Raw genomic sequence first — 11,384 nt, forward strand, 5'->3', positions numbered from 1 at the left:
AGAACATTGTCAGCAGGGCAGAAAGTCAGTATAAATCTCTTGGAGATTCCAAAAGCAGAAAATTGTAATCCCAGAAGTTGTAAAGTTTCCCTCACTCTATTTAAAACTAAGAAAAAAAACGTTGGCTGGACAAAGGCTTTAAAGCAGCACTGTGGTAAAATTATTCTACAGTGCCTGCTGCTATAGAGGTCAGTGAGGACATATGAAGTGTATCTAATTTTTTTCCCTCTTTTTTTTCACCTGGTCACTATGCCAGTAACACACTTTGGTCCTGATTTTATAACGCTTGCCAACACCAGAGATGATAGACTATACTGGGAGAACCTAGGTGGTCAAACAATCTTGGAATGGGTCTGGTCTAGGATGAAAAATATTTGGCAATTGATAGCAAAGAAATTTTAAGGATGCCTTTCCAGGTTTGCTGGATTACCCAGGTTCTCGAATGACAGTCTACCTTATCATGTCTTGGAGAGCTTTAATAAATCAGGTCTAAAGGTGCGTACACACTTCCAATTTTTATCGTTCCAATCGAACGACGAACGATCGATTGGGCAAAAAATCGTTCGTAAAAAAGTAACCAACGACGCCGACGAACGAGGAAAGTCGCTGGAAACGAACGACCGGACCGACGGATCGGATTGGACGACGATCGTTGAACATCGTTCGTGTGTACGGTCGTTCGTTGATCGTCCACGTTCAGAGCATGCGTGATGAACGAACGTCCGTTCACTTTCCTATCGTGCACATAGTTCCTCTATCGCTCAAACGATCGTATCTATTGTGTGTACAATATCTACGAACGATCGTGTCGTTAACTCTATGTGCAGGATCGGTGCTATACGATCGTTCATATATATCGTGCATGAACGTTCGTCGTTCGTTTTCCAACGATAATAATTGGAAGTGTGTACGTAGCTTTAGGCTGACAATGTTCACTCACTCCACTGTCACCTTGGCTGATATCCTGATTTGGACTACAAATACATCTTTCACTCTCCTCCTCAATTACAAAGGTGGTGGGTTACTGTGTAGATAACAGTAGATGGACTGGAGAGAAAATAAAAGGGCTTGTGATTCTAAATTATCTCACAGAAAGTGCCGGTATACAGCCTTTCTGGCATGAATACCAGGTATTATATGTGCTGAAAATGAAAAATGACACAGATCTACCTTATAGGGGAATTCTACTCACCATCATCCAGTGCAGACAGATCAAACTGGTGCATCTTCTGTGGTGCTATCATCTTCTCTGGTTTTGTGTGAGAAGTTTCTCATCACTTCCCATTGGATGGATACATCTTATACAACTATTGCTTGACCCCCCCCATGTGGCTACATTTCTATTGTCTTGCAAAGCATTATAGAACTTGTTAGAATTGTATACATTCAGAAAATATGAAGAAAAAGACGTCAGTGATGCAGCTAGTGTGTATGGCGCACATTGCAGCTCCACAAGTGTTTGTTTACATATCCAAGACCTGGCACAGGCCTGAACACAGACACAATCATTTTTAGAAAATATTTTTTTATTTTCCTAAAGAAAGTACAAGAAAACAATATTCGGAATACATTTAGCTAAGATCAGAGCTGTACATACAGGGAAGGACAGGGGGTGAAGGGTACATTATAGCTTCTCTCGTGCATCACTCAGAAATATGATATTATCTGTAAAAGGAAGCAGAGTGTAAGAAGTAATCAGAAACAGAGTTCAGAAGATAACAATCGCACACAAAAGATTACAACTCGTTGCTGGAGTTGGTCTTCATGATGGCTAAAAAAACGCTGAACAGTTTGAAGGAGAACTGTAGGCAAACAGTTAATTACACAAATACATTGCACATAGGGAAGCTGTTTTCCCTGCCAGAGTAATTTTATTCTGTCCATCCCTTGCTGATATTTACCCAACTCTACCGCACAACATAGTCCTGTCTGGCAGGGAAGGACAGCTGATTTGTCTTTGTTGCAGTTAAATACCTCTTATAGGACCTGCGCATCCCTCACCCTATGACTGGACAGTAAAAGGAGTAACAGCAGACTGATAAGATCATCTCTGCTACTCCAATCTCTTCTCTCATCACCTCTTTGTGCTGCTTCCTTCCCACTTCTCAAGATCTGCTGTTCATGAGATTGCAAAATGCTAATATAGTCAAAGACTGGTATTTAGACCACCTGCATTACATGACAAAGGTAATGATCTAGCAATGCAGGGCATTTATGTGTGTTAACTTTATACTTTCCCTTAGATTAGAGGTCAGCAAATACTCAAGGAGGTAATGGTTCATTCATGTCTACAGCTGATTTCTCCTTACATAAAATACTTCATCTACTCTCCTGAAAACTTTCAGCACCTTAGACAAGGTTGTGTTAATTTATTTCATAAATGCCCCCAGCGCAGCTGTCATTTGAGGAAATTCCAACCACACATGCACATAGCCTCGGGCAGCTGCTGTACCTGCACCTTGGCTCAAATTATAGGCTAAAATATCAGCTATATCTCAAGTTAATGCTGCAGAATGTGACAAGTGTTGCTATACAAAAATGAAAGTGCAGTAAATAGAGCTCAAAACTGGAGAAGAATGGTGTTGCATTTTTTATGTAATAAAATTATTTTTAAAATGTATAAATGTAGGCAGTGTAAATACCTCAATTAGTTATGGTAGCATTAAGTCCATGTACAGAAAAGCTCAAAAAGAGTAGAAGCAGCAGTATAAATAGGCTAAATGTACTAAAGTGTAAGAGGAATGCAGGTGGGAAGGAAGAGTGACAGAGGAGCTCATCAGTCTGCTGCTTCTCCTTTCACTGTCTAGAGATGAGACCTGCAAGTGTTACTAATTTACAGATAAGTGAAATCTGGTCTCTTTCTGCAGTGTCCGCTGTATTATTTAACATATTTAGAGAGAATCTTGGTTGGTAATTTACTTGTATCTTGTAACTTGTAATCAGACCCTCTGCAGCACTTTTTTAATGTTTACATCATTATGGACATTGTGGAAGGTTTAGACCATTTATCATTAAGAACAAAAAACTGATAGGGTTTTACAAAACTATTAAAGATTAGATACCATTTAAAACGACTTATGTTGGTGAATATTGTCACCAGAAAGTTATAATATCCAGTTGTTGCTTTGTAAAAGTAGCTGTGGTAAAATTACTGTGCTGCACATAACCCACAAAGCTGTGTGGACAACCCAGAAGGTTCTCCTTCTTTAGGCTGCCTGCAGAAAAAAACTGAAAAAGTGGATAAAAGACTAATCACCCCGCAAAAGGGCAGAGAGCAGAATTAATTTTTAAGGACATTTTGAAGTGTAGTGAAGATTGTGTAGTTTGAGCATTTGGGGCATTGCATTTCTGGGCTGCTGATATAATAGCAGGCGGACTGCAGCGTTTGCAACTCTATAAATGCTTCCATTGAAATAAATAGAAAGGTTTATCAGCATTTATTGATTTTTAAAGATATTCAGAGGTATTTTTCCCCTCCCCTCTCTCATGAACAAAAGGAAATTAGTGTTTAGAAAAACACTGGTGTAAAGTTATCTTTAATAAGGGGTTTCCACCAGTTAGTTCTAATGCTAATTCTTGTTATGTCTCTGAAGAAGGAGGTAAAGAGAAATTCCCAAGAACCTGACTATGAGTTTTAACTATTCTATACTCCAAGTTAACTATAACATATTCTGTAAATGGGCACCAATTTCTTTATTTATCAAATAAAACATATTTAGGGAGCACTAATGCAACTCCAGTTTTATATCTGGAAATGATATCAGACTTCTGTAAAATGCAAATGACATATGAACAGCAGTAATGTAACGGACACTGCCATGTGCTTTGCAGTTATATTTATATATCAGATTATAGCTGTTGACTTTGCCTCCTTCATAAGACACACACAAAAATATTCTAATTAAGGGAACTCAGGTCACTTTATATTTATTTGTGCACAACATGCGGAGATTCATTATTTTTGAGCTACCAAACTGTAATTTTGTTCAGATCATTCCAGAATTACAAATAATGTTTTTCTTTTCCTAGTTATTTAAAATTGAAACTTCCTGCAGCCAAACTAAACAAGTACGAGCGGCATATAACTGTCTAGACAGGATAACACTGGTCTGCTATGTTACGGGACATCCGCTCATTTTTACTTTTCAGGCCAGTGCTAGAACACTTTAATATATCTCCTAACACAGGCTCAGTAAAACGAAAGAAAACAAACCACTTAAAAGTCAAAAATATCCCACTGATTTTACAGCCTGAATTACAAATATTTGCAGTTATTATTGTAGAGAGTGTAAAGATTTCTGCAGAATGAAAGGCAACAGTCTTAATGACAAGGACAGCCTTTAAGAGGCCCCAAAGCACAAATTTTGCATGAAATTACTGAACATTTGCTAAAGATGTCCTTGAGAACACAGTCAGCAGCTCTTGAGTTTTCAGTGAAGGGTACAATTATTGCCACAGTATACAAAGACAATTGTGCACTTCCTGTGTTTTGACAAGAATTGGGAGAAAAGCCCTTTCTGTTCTAGAATGACTGTGCTCCTGTGTAAAATGCCAGCTTCGTGAAGACATGGTTTGTGGAGTTTAGCGTGGATAAACTTGAGTGACCTGCACAGATCCTTGACCACAAACCTACTAAGCACTGTTGGAATGAATTGGAATACTGACTGCAAGCCAAGTCTTCTTGACCAACATCAGTAACTAACCTCAGAAATGCTCTTTTGGATGTATCGCCATAAATTTCCTGAGACACACTGCAACATTCTGTGGAAAGCTATACAATGCAGGAGTAGAAGTACCGCATTGTAAGAGAGGATGGAGAGGGACCACCCACAGCATCAGGCAGCAAAGATTAAAGTAAGTATTTGTAGAGAAGTATCAAAATATAATTTAACTTGTACAGGGTTGGGAAAGTTTAACAGCAATCCAGAGAGGGCTGTAAGTAAAACCAAACTGAATTTTGATTTTAACATGCAATACTACCTGCAATTTCTCTATAGCCAACCTTACACTATTGTGGATATATATATATATAGAAAAGGGTTTGAACTAGTTTTTTTTGCTGTGTGTTCTTCTGAATGCAACAGATTAATGACAGCAAACACTCATTATGATTCCACCAGGTTTGCTGTTTATCTTGAGGTGAGACGAGGTTCTTTTCTGTGTCATGGCCCCCTCTACTGGCAGTGTAATGCTTACACAAGCATACAAAAATAAGAACTTACAGCACTAAATACATTATTATTATTAAACAGGATTTATAGAACGCCAACATATTACGCAGCGCTGTACATTAAATACATGACTGATTTACACGTTTTGTTTTCTTCACGCTAGGATTCAACCTGCAGACACAACCCATGTGGTAATACATTTACACCTACAATGTAATCCAACATACAAAATTGGCTTTGTACACAGTGACATTCATGCTGGAATAGAAATCTGTTTTTCTTCAAGCTGCTGTTAGTGCACAATTGTGTAAATGTCTTTGTACGTCAATGCACAATTGTTTAAATGTCCTTGTACGTCATCTTCTGGTCATGATGAGTACATGCCCACCAACCTTAACTGAGAACTTTTTATTATGACTCATTTAGGAAGATAGAGCAGGGACTGTAAACAGTACATGGACTCCCTACTTAATGTACAGCTCTGCGCAATAGGTTGGCGCTATATAAATCCTGTTACTAATAATAATTCCTCGAAAGGATCCAATCTGAACTCTGGAATAGTTTTCATTTATGATCATTTTCAAGGGTCTTCTCTTACCTGCAATGATGGTGGTGGCCTGTCTGCGCACATTGTTCTTGTCAGTGTACTCTCCATAATCAATTTTGCCTTCAACGAATACCCGAGCCCTTATAAGAACAAAGAATGAAATCACAATGAATGGATATCTTATTTTTACTTTTGTTTTGTAAACCACTGTTACAGGGAAAAGAAAATCATTTTAAACACACCTTAATTGAAAAAAAAATGTATTATTGCAAGTCAATAAATGTGGTGGCTGTATTTGTTATTAATGGCAGTGCCAGTGGCATGACACCAACTATTTTTCCAGTTCTGTAATTCTGCCCCCCTTTATCAGGGTCTTTCTTCGTGCTAACCACATGTACTAACTATCAATGATAATACTACCACCAAGTCCCAAATAATTAATTTTAGGAGGGGCACCTTGCATGCTAAAAATGATTTCAATGTTACCATTGGTTTTAAAAAGGTTAAAGAGGATATATATATATTTTTTTTAATATCTGCCTGAAGCTTAGCTTTAAATGTGCATATATTCTAAGTTACATTATTTACAATGCCAGGTTTTATACAAGTTAGAATTACTCAAAGGCACAAAGGCAGCCCAAATAAGAATTTAAATTATGATATTCAGCGATGTTCTCAATGTATGCTACATTCACAACTAGAAGGTATTACAACTAAAATGTTTTACTCTTTATTTTTACACATGTACGCTATATGGCCAAAAGTTTATGTACACCTGACTATCACAGCTATCCTATATAATGAATGGGATGGGTAAAAATCTTTTATAGGTTTGATGGCCATTAGTGAGCAGGAAATGGGGGAAATTATTCAGACACACTCTTACCCTTTCTTGATGTACTGATAAGCTACATCCCGAAGACCAGGCCGAAAAACAGATATCCGGTGCCAAGTTGTCTTCTGGTTGACGTCTCCAGCTGAAGAACAGAAATTATGTCACCACATAAACTAAAATGTGTTAAAAAATTAAGTATAAGAAGTATGAATTAAAAACTTTCAGCTGCTAAACAAAAAATCTTTGGCTGAAAGGTGCAAGTTGCCACAAACTGCCCTTGAAATACTGTTGTCAATAGAAAACATTAAACCTGTTAAATAATGCCATGTTGCAGATAGCAGATAATTCTGAAACTCAAGACAACAAATTTCAAAAGGTTAGCAATAATCTGACTGGGTCTTTTTAAAAGAAGATTTGAATTCATTATACATTAATCAAACAGGAGGGTACTTACTTGTATTAAACACCTCGCTCTCCCCTGTCCGCCACAGCTCATTAGTAGCCACGGAGAAGATGGTGACAGGGTTCTTGCCATCTGCCTGTCTCATTACCGGGTCCTGGCCGACACGGCCCAGAATCTGCACCTTGTTCAGTGCTAAAAAACAAAAATAAAACAGGCTCAATCACAAGCTGCTGCTTTGGACACTTTGAGGTCACTTTCCAATAATCTCCGCCTCCCGTGTCACTGTCTACATCTATCTGTCATTTGCAACCCCTATTTAATGTACAGCGCTGCCTAATATGTTGCTAGTTAAATAATGTTTATTCATAATAATAATATTACAAGTATACAGCAGTCAATTGAATTTTCTTCCTTACAGCAGATAACATAAAAAGTTACTTGGTATGTGGTATACACTTTTATTACTCTGGTGTAACTATAATAACTATTCCTTTGCTAATACTGTGGGCCTGTGTTCTCCAACCAGTGTTTTGAAACCCATATATGAATTTCCTTTATCCTCTCCTCCTCTCTCAGATAGTACAACTCAATTCTTGCAGCGTTGTTCATTTCTATTAATCATAAAACCAGACTAAGGGTTCCTAATTTTTAAGTTACCATGTATTAAAATTTTGGTTACCATGTATTGTAAAGTTAAAACTGTCACAAAGTTCACCTTCCTAACCAAGTGTTAGTATTACACATTAGTTACTACAGGCAAGAGAACACTGACATTAGCTTGAAATTAAGCTGTCGATATATCAGGACAGGGATAAAGCTTAAACTTGAACTCCAGTTCATTTTTTTGGGATGGTCCCCCAGGTACAATAACCATCTCTAGTCAAGAGTTGTCAGTACTTTTTTTTTGCCAGAAGATGTCCCAAGTTTTTCATCCAGTGTCATTCATGTCAGAAGACTGAGGACATACTGTGCATAAAGGACAAAATGAGACCGACATGGGGTATTGATAGTGGACAATTTACATCACGTACATAATGTTGGGGACCTCCAGGGCGCAGGGGGTAGAGGGCGACTAGCTGACAAGGGGTGAGCCGAGAATTATGTTTTAGCAACCACTTCTATCCCCCTCAAACATCATAACACTATCCCCGTCAATCACATTTTGGTAGTAACTTTTAACATGAGTAAACAAACTAATATATTACAGATAGGCCTGGATCGTTATGTGATTGGAACACACATGCTGTACGTGGCAGAGGAAAGTTAGGATGCTCACAATTAAAAACCAATGAATGAAATGGAATGTCAGCCAAGCTCTAAATACACTAATTTATTATATATATGATGTTTTATTTACAAAAGCCATTAAGGTCAACTAGTTTTGCTCATCACACAATGCATAGCCGGGAAGTTCACTTTAGTGCTCCTCAAGCTCCCTGCACATTTAACTGAGCTGGCAATTTTAATTATTTGTCCGGTGACAAAAGCAACTGAAACAGAATATAAATGAGTCATCTGCATGGCAGCGCTATAATAGAAGGAACAAGGGCAAACAATAAACTGAGTGGCGCTAATCAGGGCAAATAAAGGGTTAAAAAAGTATTTTTTTTTTAACTTTGCAAATTTCATATTTTGTGATATCTGATTAGTGTTTAAAAATTCTGTGCCAGATAGTACATTTTTTGAAAGCAGCAGCCTCTACAAATGCTATATTTACACAGCGATAATCAGCTGTCATTTAGTCAGCCATGAATTTCTGACAAATGCAGGGGAGGGGGGCACCAGTGTTAGTTGGGGAATTAGGGGTAAAGGCAGCAGCAGGAAGCAACACAAGCACTTTGTGAACACTGAGGGTTTTTTAGGGCATGTGTAGCACGCTAATTATCTACAATTGTTCAATTAGTTGTTTTGTCATCCTAGTGCTAGTGACTGCAACTTCAGCAATAAAAACCTGGATTGAAAATACTTACATCTTTCCAAGACTGACGAATCACTGGACTGAAATCTGACAGAGTGTTGTAACACCTGGCAAAAAAAAAATAAAATAAAAAAAAATACAGACATAGAAGAAGAAAGTAGAAATAATGCAATAATATAAAATAATATTATGAGATAATTTATCCTCTGTAACCTGCAAATGTAGGAAATTAGGAACACTGAAACTCCAGTAAAAAGTGTATATGATTGCATAGGAGAATATTGGTGCCTTATCTTAGAGATTCTCAATATATATTTAACAATATATATACCAAAATAAACATATGTGTTTAGGGTTACCCTAGGCCCCAACAAAAAGGGATTTATTGGCAACAAATTATATGCATCTAATTTGCATATGTGAAAATCAATCTCTTTTAATTGGGGCCTATGGTAACCCCTGAACACATTTGTTAGACAGTTTTTACCAACAAGAAATGTTGGAAAGAGAATCTTTATGGCTGGATCACCAGAATATATTTCTGATGACATTAAAATGTTAAAGGTGATAGTAGAATGACTGGGTTTACATATGGGGGGGGGTTAAACAACAAGCTGTTTATATGACTATACAACAATCAGTATATACCTTTATATCTAATACCAGAACAACTGAGAAAGTTTGCATAGTATCATGAAATCTGAATATTTAACTTAGTGCTTAGATATATTTGGTAATGTAAAATCAGGAGATTTGGAGCTCAGATTGGCTGATCCTCTCTTTAGCGGGTATCACCTGACCTATAATCTTTCTTTATCCATTCCTGCAAAACTTTTACAATTATTGTGCCTTAACAGTTACACTCTCTGGAACTATTATCCCACTGTTAACTATTCATCTCCTACAATGACCATCGTGTGTTTAACAACAGCAATAAAAAGTTGGTCTTTACCTGCGCTGCTGCTCTGCGGAACATCTGTGCTGACCAATGCTTAACACAATGCCAAAGAAATAAGACCACCTAAACAAGAGAAAGGTTTGAGATTGAGCCATTAAAGAATTTGTGTACTTTTATTGATCTTAACTTTTATTACCCTCCATCTCCGCAGGACTTTGGGGAAGTAACCCAGATCCCACACATTTTGTGGCTTTCTTGTAACACACTTTGGAGAATGGAGGATCTACTTCAAATACTACAAGAGAGTTTTTAAAGTGACCCCAGCTCCTGTGATTTCATGGAAGCGTTTGAGCCTGGGGATTAAACACCCACGGCCGTACACTATCACATGTTCTTTCATTCATACCCATAAGCCCTGCTACAGAAATAAAGCAAGTCTCTGACTGATGATGATGGGGCACTACAGGTAATCCCCGAGTTGAGGACATCTGACATACAGACGCCTCCTAGAAACGAACTGAGCTTCCCTGCTCACTGAGTGCAAGACGGAGGCTGGATGGGGACCGTTTGCATGACTTGCAGAAGAAATTTTTTGCTAAACATAGCTGAGGTTGTGGGTGATCTTAAGGGGGTGAGCTCTTTCTGCAGCCTCTTGTAAGTCTTTATTGACCAAAAAAAAAAACTCTGCACTTTTTTTTTTTTGCTTATCAAGGCACAGCTTCCTCCAGAAGTTAATGAATGTCTAGGCTCCATTTTTTTTGCTTTGTTTGTGATTAGCTCACAGTGAGGATTTTATACAGTAACTGACACCACGCTGCCTAATATTATGTTGAGATAAACATCTGTCCTAATTGCTTTAATTAAAATAATGTACCTGTTCGGACTAACATACAAATTCAACTTAAGAACAAACCTACCGTCCATATCTCGTATGTAACTCGGGGACTACCTGTATACCATCCAATAGACCATTTAGCCTTCTTAGCCATAATTATAAGAGTTAGTAGACACCTATGGCACAAATAACTGTGACACTAAATTTGTTGTACGGTGCCCTGCACAATTTTTGGCCATCCAGCTATGAAAATTCTAAGGGGAACACTGGGTGTGATTGAGAAGCGGGGTCAAAGTAGGCAATAAAATATTTCAGCAGATGTAAAGAAGCCATGTGTTATTGAGTTTCTCCTTATGGGTTCATATGATCATGGTGTCTATTACAGGCAAAGATCATTTGTGTAGGATCCTTTCTCTGCTTAGTGGTCCTGGAAATATAAATAAAATAATTCATTCATTATGGTTTGCATAAACAGAAGAAATGTTTGCAATTTGCCTAAAAAGTGCAATGGTTTCCAATCTGAAAAGAATGGGAGCCACGAGCTGGAAGAGGGCAAATTCTATAAGGAACTATAAAACCATTGCATGCCTCGCCTATAACTGCAGGTTAAACCCTTTCTTTATAATAGCTGTACCCACGTGTAAGATATTTATTATATTATGAGGAAAAGGGGAAACTTGCCAGTACCCTCTCTTACCTTTCCAGGGTCACTCTCTTCTACACACGTGATCAGCAGCAGGGGGAACACTGAATCTGTGACACTCACTACCTCACTTC

General features: G+C 37.8%; 1 protein-coding gene across 1 annotated transcript; it reads right to left on the reverse strand.

Moving 5' to 3' along the window:
• Nucleotides 1–1,508: 1,508 nt before the first annotated feature.
• SSBP1 (single stranded DNA binding protein 1) lies at nt 1,509–11,384 on the reverse strand. Its single transcript, XM_072400201.1, has 7 exons — nt 11,305–11,384; nt 9,827–9,895; nt 8,927–8,981; nt 7,008–7,148; nt 6,605–6,695; nt 5,770–5,858; nt 1,509–1,665 (listed from the first exon to the last, which is right to left on the reverse strand). The coding sequence occupies exons 2-7, from the start codon at nt 9,848–9,850 to the stop codon at nt 1,625–1,627; spliced, it is 441 nt and encodes a 146-aa protein (XP_072256302.1). The 5' UTR covers nt 9,851–9,895; nt 11,305–11,384; the 3' UTR covers nt 1,509–1,624.

This window comes from Pyxicephalus adspersus, chromosome 2 (assembly GCF_032062135.1).
Source record: "Pyxicephalus adspersus chromosome 2, UCB_Pads_2.0, whole genome shotgun sequence".
NCBI classification, from domain to species: Eukaryota; Metazoa; Chordata; class Amphibia; order Anura; family Pyxicephalidae; genus Pyxicephalus; species Pyxicephalus adspersus.